The sequence below is a fragment of the Hemitrygon akajei genome, chromosome 31, assembly GCF_048418815.1.
Source record: "Hemitrygon akajei chromosome 31, sHemAka1.3, whole genome shotgun sequence".
NCBI classification, from domain to species: domain Eukaryota; kingdom Metazoa; phylum Chordata; class Chondrichthyes; order Myliobatiformes; family Dasyatidae; genus Hemitrygon; species Hemitrygon akajei.
In genome coordinates, this window is record NC_133154.1 from 39,577,919 (window position 1) to 39,597,739 (window position 19,821).

Here is a 19,821-nt window from a genome sequence, read left to right on the forward strand (position 1 = left end):
GGGGCAGGTAAGAGGCTTGGGAATTGAAGTGGGGGGGGGGGATTACTGGAAGATGGAGAAATCGATGTTCATGCCATCATGTTGGAGGCTATCCAGTTGGAATACGAGGAGTGTGAGATTCTGCTGGACCTGCTGAATTCCTCCAGCACATTGTGTGTGTTACTCTGAATTTCCAGCATCTGCAGAATCTCTTGTGCTACCAGCTAGTTTGTTCTTTGTTGAGATCTTAACCCCATACAGATTCGAGAATATAGATAGATATACAGACACAAAGGTGAGAAAAGGGTTCCTTTCACAGGCTTGCTTTAGATAACTAGATATATTTATACAAGGCAATTTGGTGCAATGCTGGTCCAAAATTGGCAACCTTGCCTTGCCTATTATCACTACAGTCCAATCGGAAATGAAGGGGCGGGCGCAAGACCGGCTGACTGACAGAAGGGACAGGCAAGATTGCTGGTTATGAATGACATCAATATGAACCAACCAGCTTAGAGTTGGTTGCTAAACGACCAATGAACGCGATGAGAAGGTGGAGGCTGTAACTCAAGTTAGTTAAATCTGCAGCGCAGGCTTTGGGTGGTGGCTGGTGTCCGGGTTTGGTCAGGGGAACTTGTCTGGGATTTGTTTAATTTGCAGTTATTTTATTTCTACCTTCTCACCGCTCCTGACCTATTTTTCACCAAACTAACTTTTGTTTGGGAAACTTTGAAACCTTATCTGGAAGATGCAGGCAATCAAATGTGTGGTAGTGGGGGATGGGTAAGTAAACTTAAACTCTTTAAACTTTTTTAAAGTTCTTTTTTTACGCTCCCTTCCCTTAAATTGAGAAGTTGTGGAAATGTTGTATTAATTCTTGTATTGATTTTTGTCATGATAGATTGTGTTTTTTCTCATGCTGTGTGCTGGGAGGATGACTAGAAGGAAAATCATCTTGATTTCGTTTCCTCAGCATTGTGCATGAAGGTTATTCGATGCAAGTTGCCTTTGAAAAAATAAAAATCGCAGCAGTAACATTAGCAATCTGAAACTTTACGGATCTTACATTGTGTCTGCCGCTCTCACTGTGTAACTCCCCACATCTGCCTTTAATGCTCCATCTGTTTTTAATAAAGGTTAATACTGTAGACTTGAGATTAAAACATATCCTGGTAGTGTTTGCCATCAGACAGTTGGAAAGTTCTCTTGTGAAATAAGTGTCAGGGCTTGAGTTAGAAGGAGCGACCTACACTGGGACTTTCTGCCTTAGCGAGGGGTATCAAATCACGAGGAGCCCAGATGAGGTGAATGGTCGTGGTCTTTTCCCCAGGCCTCGGGAGTCTAAAACCAGAGGGCGTAGGTGTAAGGTGAGAGGGGAACGTTTTTAAGGAGACCTGAGGGCGACATTCTCCACACAGATGGTGGTGGGTATGTGAGAACCGGGTCCTAAAATTTGTTGTTTTGTGGTAGCAGTGCGAAATTTGTTCATGAACTGTTCAGAAATCTGATGGCAGAGGGGAAGAAACTGTTGGCTTCAGGCTGCTGGAGTAATGAGAAGAGAGCGTGTCCCGGGTGGTAAGGGTTTTTAATGACGAATGCCGCCTTTCTGAGACACTGCCTTTTGAAGTTCTCGATGATGGGGAGACTCGAAGGAGCGAGCTGTCAAAGGGAGTGGTAGAGTTGGGTACAACTACAATGCTTGGTAGGCATTTAGACAGGTTCGAGTGATATTTGCAAAGGGGACCAGCTCAAGCAGACAACATGGACGAGTTGGGCCGAAGGGCCTGTTCCTTGTTTTATGGTCTGTAATCTGATTAGGGTTAATTTAATTCGAAATGACAGCTCAAAAAAATCTTCAGAATTTCTACATTCAGTATGATATATCTGTAGAAGCCAGCGATAACAGGCTACGGATGTAACGGTGATGACGTATCTAAGAATTTCAACACCTACTACCGCCGGCTTGATTTCCAGAAAGTATTGTTTTTAACGCTCGGGCAGTTTTTGCTCTTAGTTCGAGGTTCTAATTAACGATGATCTGCCGTTCTACAGTGTTCCAGCCTAACGGATCTTAACGGCAAGCAGGTGGACTGGTTGAAATTTCATAAAGTGGCAACACATCTGCGAGCTAGTTAGGCTCTAAGGTTTTGTGATTTTGTTCAGAAGGGAGTTATTTTGGGTAGATTTTTTTTTAATGATAACATCTTACTGGAAGGGCTATGATCACTGACAAATGAAAATCTGTTGCATTGCATTAGCCGTGCAGCGGGAGACATCAGAATTACCTTACAGCATAAAGAGTGTTAAAGTCAAATAAGGAGATGGTGTTGGAGGACCATTCAGAACTCCCCCGCCCTCCCCCACCCCTAACACCTCTCCAATCTCTAGAGTGTAATTCAGAGGAATATTTCTCTGTTGACTTTTTGGACTGAGACCTTTCATCGGGACTCATCCTGAAACGCCCGCTGTTTATTCCCCTCCATAGATGCTGCCTGACCTGCTGAGTTCCTGCATGTGTTGCACAGGACTTCCGGCTGCTGTAGATCCCTTGTCTTTAACATTTCCCTGTTGCCTGTACAGTATTTAATCCTTCCCAACCAGTTACAATTTATCTTGCTGTGGCTAATGGGATTTTGCTGAACATTAATGTGGTACTGTCTTTTCTCCGTGATGACTGCAATTTATGGGTGGGAAAGGGTGGGGGCACGAAAGAAAAATGTCGATCATTCTGCAGATGCGATAAATCCACAGTAACACACACACAATGCGGCCGGAACTCAACAGGTCAGGCAGCATCTATGGAGGGAGATAAACAGTAGGCATTGTAGGGCTGGTCTGGAAGGATCTCGGCCCAAAACATTGACTAGTTATTCCTTTTCATTGATGCTGCCCGACTTGCTGAGTTCTTCCAGGATTTAGTGTGTGTTACCAAAGAAAAATGCAAGTTGTTTCTTTCAACGAGTACAAATTTGCTGGGTGCGAATTCTGTTGTAACCTGCACCTCCCTGTCTGAGCCTGTCCTTCGTTAGGACGATGTTGATGAATTGATTGACTGGGGGCTTGGTGTAATGGGACCGGTCTGCTGATGGTTTACTGAATCTAGAAGAGAGTGGAGAAGGCCCTTCCGGCCCTTTGAGTCATACCACCACAGACAAAGCGGTTAACCCTAAACTATTTAAAATGATCAGTTAACCTACTGGTACATTTTGGAGGAAACCGGAGCACCCGGGGAACATCCAGACATTCCACGGGGAGGATTCCCAGACTCCTTACAGGGCAGAGCCGGAATTGAACCCTGAGCTGTGATAGCATCAAGCTAACACCACACTACCATGGCTACTTATTTAATTCCCCAGCTGCCATGGTGGGATTTGAGCTCTTGTCTCTTATCTCTGGATCACGATCTTGAACTCTGGCTACTAATGCAGCAAGTTAACTGCCTTGCTGTGGTACTATAGTGTATCAGCTTGGCAACTCTCCCACCCCTCAGTGCTGGCCTCCTGCCTGCAGGAAAGATACCAATAATGAGTGCAGAGGGTGTTGTCAGGACTTGAGGACCTGAGTTACAGGGGAATGTCTAATAGGTTAGGACTTTATTCCCTGGAATGTGACTAGCTGAGGGATAAATGGGTGGGTTGCTGGCTGTGCAGTTCGTTGAGCTGGAAGGGCCTGTTCTGTGCTGTATGTAAATGAATAAATAAAAGATTGCAGGGAGATTTCATTGAGGTATCCAAAATTATAAGTGTATAGATAGGGTGAGCAGGCATTTTGCACTGAGGTTGGGTGTGACTCGAACTAGAGGTCACGGTTTAAGGGTGAACGATGAAATGTTTAAGGGGACCTTTTTCACTTGGAGGGTGCCAGTAGATGCAAGTCCCAGTTAAGAGAAGTGTGGATAAGTAAATGGATGGGTAGGGTATGCAGGGCTGTGGTCCAGGTGTGGATCGATGGGCAGTTTGACATCGAACAGATGGGCTGAAGGACCTGTTTCTGTGCAATAGTGCTCGATGCCAGTCTGATCCCAGTGTTGTTCAAACACTGTTTTGGCACTGGTTTCAGTGATGTTTGTAAAACAAAATAAAATGGTTAATAAATTGAAAGACTCTTTTCCTTTTACAGTGGAGAAGGTGACAGGAAGGTGGGGGTGAGGGGATTTTAAAGGAAATTTGCAGATTTTTTTTAAACAAATGGGTGCTGGAAACTGGCTACCAAGGTGGTGGTGGTGAAACTAGATATGATGAAGGGATTCAAGTGGCTTTTAGAAATGTCAATACTGACAGATTTGAATCATGTGCAGGCAGAAGAAACTTGGTTTAATTTGGCATTGCTTTCAGTACAGATACTGTGGGCTGAATGGACTGTTCTGTGCTGTTCATATGAGCAAATCTATGGAGATAAAAAACTCTGCAGGAGGAACTCAGAGGGAAGGTAGTCACGTGAAAGTCAAAGTAAGTTTTATTACCAAAGTACATATGTCACCATATACATCCCTGAGAGTCATTTTCTTGCAGGCATTCGCAGTAAGTACAATGAAACATAATAGAATCAATGCAAGTCAGCACATAACAAGAAGGACAAACAACTAACGCACAAAAGTCTACAAACTGTGCAAGTACAAAGAAAAATAAGCAATAAAAATTGAGAATCTGAGTCCTTGAAAGTGAGTCCATAAGTTGTGGGAGCAGTTCAGTGAAGGGGCAAGTGAAGCTGAATGAAGTTATACCCTCAGAGCCTGGTGGTTGAGGGGTAATAACTGTACTTGAACTGGTGGTGTGGGACCCAAGGATTCTGTAAATCCTTGCTCATGGCAGCAATGAAAGAAGTGCATGGCTGGATGGTGGGAGCCCTTGGCTGCTGCTTTCTTGTGACAGTGCTCCATGTAGATGTGCTCAGTGGTAGGAAAGGCGGTATCTGTGACGGACTGGGCTGTATCCTCTACATTTTGTAGGCCTTTCAGTTCAAGGGCAGTGGTGTTTCCATATCAGGCTGTGATGCAACCAGTCAGTATATTCTCCATCACTCATTCATAGAAGTTTGCCGAAGTTTTAGATGATATGCCAAACCTTGGCACGTCATGAAGTGTAAAGCCAATTTAAAGTGGAGGGGCGAGAGTGGTGAGACAGGGACCAGTGGGCCATTTCATACTGACTTCCTCTCCTGAACCTTCTATTGGTATTTCTACTGACCTTGAGCAGAGGTGTGGAATACTTACCTGGGGCATCTCCTGTCATGGGCTGTCTGTTTCCGTTTACTAAACCAAATCCTGAGACCCAAGACCTTTGACCATGAAGAGTACAGTGCAGGTCCTTTGGCCCACATCATTGTGTATCCTTTTAACCTTCTCCAAGATCAGTCTAACTCTCCCCTCCTACACAGCCCTCCATTTTTCATAGTTATAAGAGTAGAGCACAGAAATGGCCCTTCAGCCCATCTAGTCCATGCTGAACATTTAAACTGCCTGTTCCCAATGATCTGCACCAGGACCAAAGCCCTCCATATTCCTACCATCTGTGTAACTATCCACACTTTTCTAAAACACTGAAATCGAGCTCATGTGGACCAGTTGTACTGGCAGTTCATTCCACACTCTCACAGCTCTCTGAATGAGGAAGTTTCCCCTCATGTTTCCCTTAAGCTTCCTATCTTCTGTACCCAGTATATTGATTTTTGAAGGCCAATGTGCCAGAAGCTTTCTTTATGATCTTCTCTACCTGTGATGTGCTCCTCAGTGCCCTACCATTCACTGTGTAAGACCTACCATGGTGGTCCGATCAAAATGCAAAATCTCACACTTGTCTGAATTAAATTCCATCTGCCATTTCTCAGCCCACTTTTCCTGCTGATGCAGATCCCACTGCAAGCCGTGATTGTCTTCCTCACTGTCCACTACACCCACAATCTTGGGGTTATCTGCAAATTTGCTGATCCAGTGACCTGCAATACCAACCAGATCATTGATATAGATATTTTCTTTCATCTATGTGTCTAACTAAGAGTCCCTAATCTATCTGCCTCTGCCAACACTCCTGGTAGTGTGTTTCATACACCCACCACTCTGTTCCTACCCCTGACATTTCCCCTTTAATCATTCCTTCAATCACCTTTAAAGTATGTCTTCTTGTATTGACCATTTCTAACCGGGGGAAGAAGGTGCTGGCTGTCCACTCTATCAAGTTGCATCTCATCCTCCTTCATGACTAAACACTCATCATCCTTGCTCTCAGTGATCTCCCATTCTAAGGGACGTGGGCCATTGGATGCATGAAACTTGTCACTCAGGGGAGCTGCTCCTTAACTGTGAAGGACCCAAGTCTCTGCTTGGGTGATTGCATTCTTGTCTACGTTCCAACAAGCACACCTTGGCCTTTAAGGCTAAGGATTTCAAAGGTCTGGATCTATTGTTCTAAAGTGTTCAGTTGGAGTGTGCATCACACTGGTGCGTAGGATGGTCTGAAACAAACACCAGCAAGGTGGGCAAACCAAATCTTGGTCAGGTTCAGCAGTAGGGATGGGGTCGGAGTTGAAATAGCTCCATGACCTCCATGTTGTCGGGACTGGGCTGTGTAGGAGAGTGGAGGGCGGCTGTATGAGGGAAGACTATAAGGAGTCTATATATGTGGAGTCACTATATGTGGTAAAGGAGTTTTGGTGTTTGCAACATTGTGCAAAGGTAGGCTCTGGATAAGGTACTGCTGAAAAATCCTCTTTAGTTGTCTGTCCTTCTGGGCAAGCCAGACCATAAAACATGAGAGCAAAATTAGGTCAGTCAGCCCATCAAAACTTCCCCACATTTCACCATGGCTGATTTGTTATCCCACTCAATCGCATCCTCCTACCTTCTTCACCGTTACTAATTAACCTCTGCTTTAAATATCTCCAATGACCTGGCCTCCATAGCTGTTTGTGGCAATGAATTCCACAGATTCATCTCCCTTTGGCTAAAGAAATTCCTTCTCATCTCTGTTCTAAAGGAACATCTTTGAACTCTGAGGCTGTGCCCTCTGGTCCTAGACTCCCTCCACTAGTGGAAACAACATCACCACACCCACTCTATCTAGGCCTTTCAATGTTCGATAGGATTCAATGAGATCCCCCCCCCCCCCTGTTTTTTCTAAACTCCTGTCAATACAGGCCCAGAGCTATGAAACATTTATAGCCTGGTCAGTCTGGTGATTGTGGGTGGGGCAGCAGAGGTGTGAGTGGCATTTGTAATCGGGCAATGATGTGAGACCTCACTCCTTCTGGTATTTGGTCCGTTGAGTCTGAGACTGTGGTTCAGGAGGGTGTCTACCAGGGTAAGGAGAGGAAGATCTGGAAGTCATTGGTGTACAGGAGCAGAGCACGTGTCTGAGACCAAAGGGAAATGTGCTGATGAAAGATCATGGGGAGGCTGAGGATAATGGGTAACAGGGCTGACCCTGGAGAGAACCCTCCCCATGACGGGCAAAGGCCAACTGAACAGGCTGCCTCAGGTTCCTCTTTGCTTCAGGCCTTGATTTCTACGCTGGGGTGCGGGGCTCAACTTCCTCAGCTGCTCACCACCTGCGATGCAACCACCATCCTGTCAGCCCTTGCATCACAGCCCTGCAGCTAGTAAGGGCTTGCCACACTCGTATCTGTTTTGATGCTTTCTGTGTGGACAGAGCTCCACTAAATCCTGGCCAGTGCTCAGAAAGAAATTTGTGGCAGTGAGGTTTGCAGGCAACAATCTGTTCCTAAACAGGAAGCAAACAGCTGGAGAAACTGTTTCTGGTCGAGACCTCCTGATTTCCTCCAGATTTCAGCACATGTAGGTACTCTGATTAGAGAATCAACACAATAACAGTCTCTCCTGACTCGAAAGTGAACTAAAAGTCTGAGAGGTGTGCTTACAATTTACTGAATTCCAAATTTTAAAAGTACATTTAATCCTTCATTACAAACCAATAATAAAATCATTCAACTCTTCCGTAATTTGTGTAAAAGTAATCGGATCCAATTCAAACAAGGCCGAGCAGTCAACTCCGAGCTCCCTACTCACTGCACCCCCCCCCCCCCCCCCCCCAACCGCCAGAAAGGTGAGCAGGTGACTATATTGGATTATTTTCACCGCCACCCAATCTGTGTGGCAAATTAGAATGAAGATGCTCAACAGTGATGCAATAGATTGATACAGGGCTTCTAGGCCACCCAGTTACACCCAGGTAACCCGTAGGTCTCTGCAATGTCGGAGGAAACTGGAGCGCCTGGAAGAAACCTGTGTGGTCACCGTGTGCAAACACTGTACAGACGGTGACAGAGTTGAACCGGCGTCACCGGCACTGTAGTAGTGTTACACTCTGCAGTATTACTGTGCCACATACCTTGTGTCTAAAATCTATTTTGGAGCCTCAGGAGCTGAATTCTACCCTCAAGGGATGTCATCTGCATTTGTCAATTACCGCAGTATCTCATAACTGTATACTGTCTCTTTGCTGTGCAGTTTAGCAGTAGGCAAATCAGGAGCCTTTCTGAGGTTTCTGAGCAGTCATTCTGTCACCTGTGACACTGAGTCATCCTTGCAGAGTTTAGGGTCCCTGCAGTGATCTCATTGGCGGTGAGAGGAAGGCTCACGTTCACGTGGTAGCTCAGGGACACAGAACTGCAGTTACTGGAAACTGGGGCAACACATGAGAAGCGGATGAAACTCAATGAGTCGGGCAGCATCTTTGGGGTAGGGAGAGGGGGAATGAACAGTCAGTGTTTGGGTCGAAACTCTTTAACTGTCCACTCAAACTATGGAGCAGAATGAGATTTGTCATCACTGACCTGTGTGATACGACATTTGTTGTTTTTCAGCAGTTGTACACAAAATTCAAAGGAAATTTATTGTCAAATTACATGTATGTCACTCTATATAACCCTGAGGTTTGATTTCTCACGGGCATTCAGAGTAAATCCAAGAAACGATAGAATCAATGATAGACCATACCCAACCAGACAGACAAATAATCAATGTGCAAAAGACAACAAACCGCAAATACAAAAAGAGTAAAAAAAATAAGAAATACTAATAATAAATAAACAATGCACCAAAGTTTCAAAGTGCATTTATTGTCAATGAATGTATAAATTATCCAACCTTGAGATTTGTTTGCTCACTGACAGCCACAAAGCAAGGAACCCAAAAGAACCCAACTTAAAAACAAATTAAGACCAACCCTCCCCCACCCCTAGTGCCCACAGAGAAAGAGGGGAAAAAAAACCCAAAAAAATCACATAAACTTTAGAAGCAAGCGACAACAACAGCATTCTGAACCAACTTGAATCCTTGAATCCAAATCCATGGAGTGGCCTAGAGTAGGCCCAAAGCCTCAGAATTCTATATATCATATTAGTGGGGCAATTCACCGCAGAGTTCACAGGCACAAAGCACAGCAGCCAGGGGCAGTCTCACATCCTTAGTGTTTTGGAGAGGGAAGCCTCCAGATTATCTGGGCTGACGTTTAAATTGTCCAAACCTTGCACTAGGACCCGGGCCCTGATGCCGTCAGATTACTCCGGGCCTAGATTTTGCTGCTGAAAGAGCTGTTCTTGACCTTTCCGAATCAGCTCAGCACCCAGAGCAATCTAACCTTGCCCGACTCTCAACAATATTTATCGCGAACATGAGATGAAGAGTCCTTGAAAGTGAGTGAGAACAGTTCCGTGATAGGGCAAGTGAAGTTAACCTCTCTGGTTCAAGAGCCTGATGGTTGAGGGGTAATAACTGTTCTTGAACCTGGTGTTGAGTCCTGAGGCTCCTGTACCACCTTCCTGATGGTAGCAGTGAGAAGAGAGCATGACCCAGGGCCTGGGTGATGGGCCTTGTAGATGATAGATGTTGCTGTCCTGCAACAGGTCTCCATGTTGATATGTTCAATAGTGGTTAGGGCTTTACTCTGTGAAGGACTGGGCCATATCCACTACAAAAGCATGAAATTACTATACATAGAACATACTGTAAAACGTAGAGCACTTTGGCCCATGATGTTGTGCTGAAGTTTTAGTCTACTCTAAGACTGGGCTAACCCTTCCCTCCCACATAGCCTTCCATTTTTCTTGCATCCATGTGCCTATCTCAGACTCTCTTAAATGTGCCTAATGTCTCTGCCTCCACCACCACCCTTTCCACACAGCCACCACTCTCCTTACAAGGTGCTGCCTGGCCTGCTGAGTTCCTCCAGCACTGTTCGTGTGCCACCCCATCAGACACGGAAGAGCTCAGTGCTCTGCCGGAGTAATGGTGTGTGGGAGCCCAGTGAAGCGATAGAGATTGCCGCTGATTTTTGTGCCTCAAAAAGGATACATTGACGTGCACCAGGATGGTGTTTTACTTTGCTTTCACAGAGAGAGGGGGTGAGGCTGCATGAGGAGTTCAAAGTTGAAAGTAAATTTGTTGCCAAAGACTTTAATCCTTCTGGCTTTGAGGCTGAGACTGAGGGGTGGGGAAGGGGAGAGCTGGACATCGCTGGATGCCTGAGGCTGCTGATGAGGGATTGTGGAAAGGTGTGGGGGGGGGGGGGGGTGTCGACAAGCCTGACCACAGTGAGACCAGGAATGGCCAACTGAACAGGCTGCTTGAGGCTGCATTGGAGTGTGGGGTGTAAACTCCACATCCAGCCTGCCAGAAACCTTCAGCGTTTTGTTTGTTTCCAGGGTTCCCAACCTTTTCTTATGGACCCCGTACCATTAACAGGGTCGGGAAACCCTTCACTGGACTGTTCAACCTTTCCTCATAAAGACATTCCAGGACCATAAGACATGAGAGCAGAATTAGGCCATTTGCCCCATCGAGTGTAGGCCAGTTCATCATGGCTGATTTATTATCCCTCTCAGCCCATATTCTCTTGTCTTCTCCCTGTAACCTATGCCACTCGTGCTCATTCCACTGTTTCTAGTACAGTATCAGAATCTGGTTTAATATCACTGGCATGTGTTGTGACGTTTATTGTTTTGCAGCAGCAGCACAGTCCAATACATTTTTAAAAAACTGTAAAATTATTATATGTAATTAAATGAACAAAGTGCAAAAAGAGCAAAAAAGAAGATAGTGAGGTTGTGTACATGGGCCTAATGTTCATTCGGAAATCTGATGGTGGAGGGGAAGAAGCTGTTCCTGAACTGTTGAGTGTGTGGCTTCAGGCTCCTGTACCACCTCCTTGATGGTAGCAATGAGAAGAGGACATGGCCTGGGTGGTGGGGGTCCTCAATGATGGATGCTGCCTTTTTGATGCATTGCCTTTTGAAGGTTGCTACCATTCTGTAATTAAGACCAATACATTTTGTAATACTCTGACATCTTTTTTCCGATGCTCCACAACATCACCTCCCAATGTTTGTATTCAAGACCCTCGTTCGTCCTATTGTGAAGGGGCTAGTGAATTGTCTTCCTGCACCCAGGATGTTGACTGTGAAGTGTCAATGACAAGAGACAATAGTTTTTCTCCAACTTTGTCTTGTGTCAAAGACTGCAAGGCTGTCACACTTTTTAAGTATCTGTGAAACATTTAAAAATATCTCTTAATATTCATAGAGATTTAAAAATTAAAACATTTCATATAAAATTGATTAAAAACTAAGACTACTGATCCAGTCATCCTGGAGAGGAGTTGGACTGAGGTTGCTTGGAAAACAGGTACAAAATGCTGGAGGAACTCAGCAGGTCAGGCTGCATCAATGGAGGGAAGGTCTCAGGCAGAAATGGCATCTGTTTGTCCTCTGTAGACGCTGCCCGACTTGCTGAGTTCCCCCAGTTTTTTGTGTGCATTGCTTAAGATTTCCGACAGCTGCAAAATCTCCTGCATTTATGATTTGCAGTTTCTCTGTGAAGTCTGTTCTGGTAAGCCTAACCTGAAGGAGTTGAAATCCTCTCTCTGGGAGTTCAGTGCAACCCTCTCTCACTGCTGCCCCTCTGCAATCTTTGCTCTTTGACATCTGCCGGTACTTCTTCCCCTCCATGGATCTTCTGAGATCCTTCAGCATTTTGAGTGTTGCTCTGAATTCAAAACTGTTCAATTGTGCCAAACATCTTGTACAATGGATCCAGATTTCACTGTGCAACGTTCTGCAAGTTGAGGCATTTTATTTCAAGATCAATGTAACCTTGCTAAGCAGGCACAATAAAGTCTGTTCACATCTAAATATAGGCGTGTACTAATGCAGAGGTTATTTCTTCCTTCCCAAATGCAAAGGGACTGAGGAACTGCTGCTTTTAGCATGCCATCCATTCAGATTGTTTCATCACATTAATGCACTAAAGTAACATAATGGAAAGCCATAACAGAGTGCAAAAGAAAGTGTCCAATGGAAGGCCATAATGAGGTCAAGAGTTCATCTTATTACTCAAGCGGGAGCCATTCAATAACTGTATAACAGTGTCATTGAGACTAGAAGTACAGTACATATCTACTGTACAATTTTGGGTGGAGAGGGGAGCGTGAAGAGAGAATGTCTGGGGTGGGTGGGGTCTTTCGTGTTGGCTGCTTTACTGAGGCAGTGAGGAAGGCGAGGAGGCTGGTTTCTGTGATGTGTTGAGCTATGTTTCTCCTTGCGGATTCCCAGGATGACCCCAAGAGCTCTGGCTTGCCCTGAGATGGGCAGGTGGGCAGTTTAGTTGGTCTCTGTATGCTCCCCTGATGTGTGGGTGGGAGGAGGAATCTAGATCAGTGATGGGAGTGTCAGGAAACCCAACCTGGGGTCTGTGGATCCCTTAGTTAATGGTAGGGATCTACAGCATAAAAAAGGTTGGGGAACTCCGGTGTAAAGAGGTGTTTAATTGGTGTGGTCTCATAAGACTATAAAACCATAAGACACGGGAGTAGAATTGCCAGGGGTTCCCACCCTTTTTAACAGCACAGACCCCTACCATTAACTGAGGGGTCTGTGGACCTGAGGCTGGGAAGCCCTGTGTTCGGCCATGAGTGATGTACTTTCAGTGGCCACTTTGTTAGGTACAGATGTGGAACCCAGTGTGGTCTTCTGCTGCTGTAGCCCATCCACTTCAACATCCAGCGTGTCGTGTGTTCAGAGATGCTCCTCTGCACACCACTGTTGTGACTCCTGGTTATCTGAGTTACTGTCACCTTCCTGTCAGCTTGAACCGGAATGGCCATTGTCCTCTGACCTCTCTCATTAACAAGGTGTTTTTGTCCACAGAACTGCTGCTCACTGAATGTATTCCTTTCGCACCATTTTCTGTAAACACCAGAGAGTGTTGTGCTTGAAAATTCCAGATCAGCAGCTTCTGAGATATGCAAACAGCCCTGTCTGGCACCAACAACCAATCCATGGTCAAAGTTAGTTAGATCACATTTCTTCCCCATTCTGATGTTTGGTCTGAACAACATTTGAACCTCTTGATCATATCTGCATGCTTATGATAGATAGATAGATAGATACTTTATTCATCCCCATGGGGAAATTCAACTTTTTTCCAATGTCCCATACACTTGTTGTAGCAAAACTAATTACTTATTAGTTTATATAATCTTATATAATCACTTATATGCATGGAGTTGCTGCCAAGTGATTTGCTGATATTTATATTACCGAGCGGTTATACAGGTATACCTCAGTGTACTTTTCCTCTTAACCCCATTAACCTTTGACATACTTACTAATCAAGAACATATCAATCTGCACTTTAAATATACCCGGTGGCTTGGCCTCCCCAGGCACCTATACCTATGCTTTATTGCTCTTGATTCTGTGAGGTTCTGTAAGGCAATCTCACTTGCCAGGGAGAGTCTCACTGGGCAGAAGAGCCCAGTTGCCATACCTGGCCATTTGAGAACTAAAAACTGCACAAGGAAAACTGAGCTGGTCCTTGGAGACCTTCCCTGAGGATTGGCACCCAGTCGGGGATGATTACTGGGGACAAAAGCCAACTCGGGCAATCTCTGTTGTCAGAACAGATTAGCAAGTGGGCCTTACTGGTGCTTTGAAGTTGACAACAGTATGGCTGGGAACTGGGCTCTACCCTTTCTTTAGATCCTGTTGACTCTGAACATCTGCCATAGATCTCTGATAAATAAATCTAACCTTTAGTATTGATTTCCTCCACTACTTCTATTCCCCACTCTGGCCTCTTGCCTCTTCCCACCTGCCTATCGCCTCCCCTGGGTTCCCTGCTCCCACCCTTTCTCCTATGATCCACTCTCCTCTCCTATTGGATACCTTCATTTCTAGCCCTTTACCTTTCCCACCTTTCTCCTCATCCCACCTTATTATTTTGGCTTCTTCCCTCTTCCTTTCTGGTCCTGATGAAGTTCTTGGCCCGAAACGTCGACTGTTTATTTATTTCCATGGATGCTGAGTTTCTTCAGCTTTTTGTGTCTGTTACTCTGGGTTTCCAGCTTCTGCAGAATTTCTTGTGTTTAATCTTTAGTTCAGTTGGGCATCTTGTTTGGTGTGGGTGAGCAGGGTCAAATCGCCTGTTTCTTTGACTTTAATAATACACATAGAATAGTACAGCACAGTACAGGCCCTTTGGCCCACAATGTTGTGCCGACCCTCAAACCCTGCCTCCCATATAACCCACCCACCTTAAATTCCTCCATATACCTGTCTAGTAGTCTCTTAAACTTCACTAGTGTATCTGCCTCCACCACTGACTCAGGCAGTTCATTCCACGCACCAACCACTCTCTGAGTGAAAAACCTTCCTCTAATATCCCTCTTGAACTTCCCACCCCTTACCTTAAAGCCATGTCCTCTTGTACTGAGCAGTGGTGCCCTGGGGAAGAGGCGCTGGCTGTCCACTCTGTCTATTCCTCTAATAATACACATGCAGAAGGAAACCTCTGATCTCAAACCTCTTTTACCTTGCAGCTCAGGGGAAGGCTTTGGGAGTAAACTCTGAGGGAAGAGTCTGGTGCTGGAGTCCCTAAGGCAGCTCTACATTGAGTTCAATGTTGACTGGCAACTGGTGTGTGCTGCTGGTACCGAACTGTATCGGTCTCTGCCGTTCCTTTGGGTTGATAGATGTGAGGCCTTGCTACATGGGCAACAGCCTGTTCTCCATGTGGTATTGCCCAGGCTTGCGTATCTAGACAGTTAGGACGCAATATCCATGGTCGACCCTGACTAAGGGAGGCCTCATTGACTAATACAGCCTCGAAGCCTGAGCTGAACACCTGAGTGCATATCAGAGTCGGAATCTGGTCCCTGATGGCAGCAATGAGAAGAGGGCGTGTCCTGGGTGACGGGATCCTTAATGATGGATGCCGCCTTTTTGAGCCAGTGCTCCTTGAAGCCATCCTGTGCACTGGCCCCTGGTGATGCAGCCAGTTAGAATGCTCTCCAGGATACATCTGTAGAAATTGGCATGGCAGTGCTGTCGTTCCAACGCTCCCATCTCTGAGGACTGGCTACTCTGATGCATAAGGATTCCAAAATGTCCATTTACCTCTGTCAGTGATCCCAGTATTCGGAATTAATATTCCCAGCCAGCTGCAGTTTCAAATGAAGTTGGAGCAAAAAAAAACAGGTACATGGATGAGAGGGGTATGGAGGGATATGGTCCAGGTAAGTGGGACTAGGCAGTAAAATGGTTCAGCACAACCAAGAAGGGCCAAAGGGCCTGTTTCTGTGTTGTAATATTCTGTAGTTCTAAAAACATACCTGCTGGAGGAGCTCAGAACATTGAGCAGCAACTGTGGGGAGGAAATGAATTGTCCACCTTTGTAATTAACCCTGCATTGGGGGACTCGAAGCATTAGAGATCTGCAGTGTTTCAGCCCAGAACATCAGCAGTTCCCTCCCACACGCCCACAGATGCTGCTCGACTTGCTGAGTTCCTTCAGCAGATTGTTTCTACAGATTACAGCATCTGCAGTCTCATGCCTTCAAAATAAAATGGGGTGCCATTTTGCCGCGTTGTGACACCAACATTCTGAGCATTCCAAAGACTGATTTTAAAAAAAGTGTCTGCAAAGTATTTTGGGATGTCCCAGAGGTTGTGAAAGGTGCTTTTTCTTCTCTGAAAGGCAAAAGCTTTTGCACCCAGTAGGAAGTTAAACCGCACGGGATATTAAGCAGCTTCGAGCCCCGGCCTTGACGGAAGTGTACACTTCCTGGCACAGTGTCTGCTTATCTGCTAGCACTTATGAACTGATGCAACTTCTCTCCCTCCTTCTGCGTTCTTCTATCAGGAGCCGATCAAGTGGTTGTGTGGAGGGCTGTATTAGTAACCTCCTGGAACTGAGCATTTGTAGAAGCAGCTCGAGGGTAACTGAGGTTTGTAGAGATGGAGGTCTGTTGCCAGAGGATGAATGCTGGATATTTTATACCTCCTGCCTTTAACTGTCAGATCAGATCACACCCTTCATCAGCGATTCTTGGCCGGTTTTGACTCAACTACATTGCCAAGAATAAATTAGAACATGAGCATTGAATTGCATCTTTGGCTAAATGCAATTCTGCAAGTTGGAAATTTCTAGTAAGTAGGATTTTCCTCTAACTGTACTGGCAGCCGAGAAGGACCACCACCTGCAGGTTCCCTCTAGTGTCACAGCATTGTCGTGGATTTGGTCTCTCATCATTCCTGTCTCCAGCAGTACTGTGGGAGCACCTTCTGTAGAAGGGGAACAAAAGGTCCCTTCTCAAAGACTGCTAGGAACTCATTAGGCCAGTGGAGTCCATGCACCCCTCGGTTAATCACAGGGGTCCATGGCATAAAAAAGGTTGAGAAGCCCTGCATCAGGGTGTCTCTAACGGCAACGTTGCTGTTGGTACTCTCTGTACCTCGTGGCTCTTCCCTATAAGCCAGGTATAGGTCTGTGACTGTCAACATTTCCCTAGCACAGGAAGGGCAAATCTTCTCTGTCAACATTATCCAACATTGTCTTCAAATATCATAGCATGCTATCACTCTATTAGGCTTATGAAAGATCTAGTCCAAAGTTATAGGAGCAGAAGAGGCTATTCAGCCCATCAAGCTGAACTGCCATTTTATCTTGGCTTATATTATTTTCCAATTCCATTGTCCCACCTTTTACCCATAAGCCTTAGTCCTGACTTAAGGACCTGTCAGTCTCTGAATTAAATACACCCAATGGTGGCCTCCACAACCCTCTGTGGTAACAAATTCCATTGATTCATAACCCACTGGCTGAAGAAATTTCTCATCTCTGGTTTAGAGGGACTTCCCTTTATTCTGAGGCTCTGCCCTCAGATCCTAGACTTTCCTGCTAATGAAAATACCCTATCCACATCCACTCTTTCCAGGTCTTTATCCAGTAGGTTTCAATGAGATTTCACCCCTGCCCCCCCCCCCCCCCCCCACTGTCCTTCTGAACTCCAACTTTGTTCAAATCCTGCCTTTTAAAGAACCTGCCCATTCCCCTTTTTATATTAAATTGAATTGAACCCATCACTACTAGGGGATTTTTTTTTACCGGTTCCTAGTATTCCTTGATGTGTACTTAGTCTTTGTGTATCTTAATGCCCAACCCTTCCAGTGAAGGTGCTCCCTTGGAAAGAGAGTTCAGGGGTTGGACTCGGAAATGATGGACCAAGTGAAAACGGTGTGACTCGTGGAGGGAACCGGCAGGTGGTGTGTACCTCCGCCTCTGCTGCCCTTGTGCCTCGAGATGAAAGGGTTACAGGTTAGGGAGATGCTGCTGGAATAGCTCGGATGAGGAACTGTGGTGCATTTTGTAGACGGTTGTACACTACAACTGTATCTGTACAGATACCGTGTGCTGGGTGTAGAAGGATTGAGTGTTTGGACTGGATATTAGTGAGTCAGTCAAGAAGGCTGCTTTGTCTTGGGTATGTCCAGCTTATTGAGAGAAGATGGTACGTAACTCATTCATAACGAATGTCATCATATTCTGTAGAAGGTGGAAAGGTTACAGGGTATCAGGAAGTGACTCATTTGCCACAAGGTACCTGAACTGCTTTGGTAACCATGGAAGTGGCCAATTGTGTTTCTTCTCAGGGGTGGGGACATTACAACTGTACAGTGTATTGACGGCTCACCATTGAGGCCACCTTCAAAAGGCATGGCAGACATAGCAGACCAACTGAATAACTACTCTGATTCTGTCTTCACTAAGGAGGACATAAATAATCTTCCGGAAATAGTAAGGGACTGAGGGTCTAGTGAGATGGAGGAACTGAGGGAAATACATGTTAGTAGGGAAGTGGTGTTAGGTAAATTGAAGGGATTAAAGGCAGATAAATCCCCAGGGCCAGATGGTCTGCATCTGAGAGTGCTTAAGGAAGTAGCCCAAGAAATAGTGGATGCATTAGTGATAATTTTTCAAAACTCCTTAGATTCTGGATTAGTTCCTGAGGATTGAAGGGTGGCTAATGTAACTCCACTTTTTAAAAAAGGAGGGAGAGAGAAACCGGGGAATTATAGACAGGTGAGTCTGACATCGGTGGTGGGGAAAATGCTAGAGTTGGTTATCAAAGTTGTGATAACAGCACATTTGGAAAGAGGTGAAATCATCGGACAAAGTCAGCATGGATTTGTGAAAGGAAAATCACGTCTGAAGAATCTTATAGAATTTTTTGAAGATGTAACTAGTAGAGTGGATGGTGAGAGCCAGTGGATGTGGTATATTTAGATTTTCAAAAGGCTTTTGACAAGATCCCACACAGGAGATTAGTGTGCAAACTTAAAGCACACGGTATTGAGGGTATGGTATTGATGTGGATAGAGAATTGGTTGGCAGACAGGAAGCAAAGAGTGGGACCTTTTCAGAATGGCAGGCAGTGACTATTGGGGTACCGCAAGGCTCAGTGCTGGGACCCCAGTTGTTTACAATATATATTAATGATTTAGACGAGGGAATTAAATGCAGCATCTCCAAGTTTGCAGATGACACGAAGCTGGGCGGCGGTGTTAGCTGTGAGGAGGATGCAGGGTGACTTGGATAGGTTAGGTGAGTGGGCAAATTCATGGCAGATGCAATTTAATGTGGATAAATGTGAGGTTATCCACTTTGGTTGCAAGAACAGGAAAACAGTTTATTATGTGAATGATGGCCGATTAGGAAAAGGGGAGGTGCAACGAGACCTGGGTGTCATTGTACACCAGTCATTGAAGGTTGGTGGCATGCAGGTACAGCAGGCGGTGAAAAAGGCAAATGGTATGTTGGCATTCATAGCAAAAGGATTTGAGTACAGGAGCAGGGAGGTTCTACTGCAGTTGTACAAGGCCTTGGTGAGAACGCACCTAGAATATTGTGTGCAGTTTTGGTCCCCTAATCTGAGGAAAGACATTCTTGCCATAGAGGGAGTACAGAGAAGGTTCACCAGATTGATTCCTGGGATGGCAGGACTTTCATATGAAGAAAGACTGGATCGACTAGGCTTATACTCACTGGAATTTAGAAGATTGAGGGGGGATCTTATTGAAACGTATAAAATTCTAAAGGTATTGGACAGGCTAGATGCAGGAAGATTGTTTCCAATGTTGGGGAAGTCCAGAACGAGGGGTCACAGTTTAAGGATAAAGGGGAAGCCTTTTAGGACCGAGATGAGGAAAAACCTCTTCACACAGAGAGTGGTGAATCTGTGGAATTCTCTGCCACAGGAAACAGTTGAGGCCGGTTCATTGGTTATATTTAAGAGGGAGTTAGATATGGCCCTTGTGGCTAAAGGGATCATGGGTATGGAGCAAAAGCAGGTACAGGGTTCTGAGTTGGATGATCAGCCATGATCATACTGAATGGTGGTGCAGGCTCAAAGGGCTGAATGGCCTACTCCTGCACCTATTTTCTATGTTTCTCATTGGTGACCTCCGGGAGGGGGTGGGGGCTTGTGGGTAATGCTGACGAATATTGAGGGTAGATAGTTAGACTGTCCCTTGCTGGCACTGGACATTGCATGG

General features: G+C 45.4%; 1 protein-coding gene across 1 annotated transcript in view; it reads left to right on the forward strand.

Annotated features, from left to right (window-relative positions):
* The first annotated feature begins 543 nt into the window (after window positions 1–543).
* Window positions 544–19,821, forward strand: part of LOC140719259 (ras-related C3 botulinum toxin substrate 1-like) — a 111,511-nt gene continuing 92,233 nt past the window's right edge. The window contains exon 1 of the mRNA XM_073033752.1: window positions 544–762. Coding sequence (XP_072889853.1) covers window positions 728–762 — 35 coding nt within the window. The 5' untranslated portion in view covers window positions 544–727. The remainder of the gene's footprint in view (window positions 763–19,821) is intronic.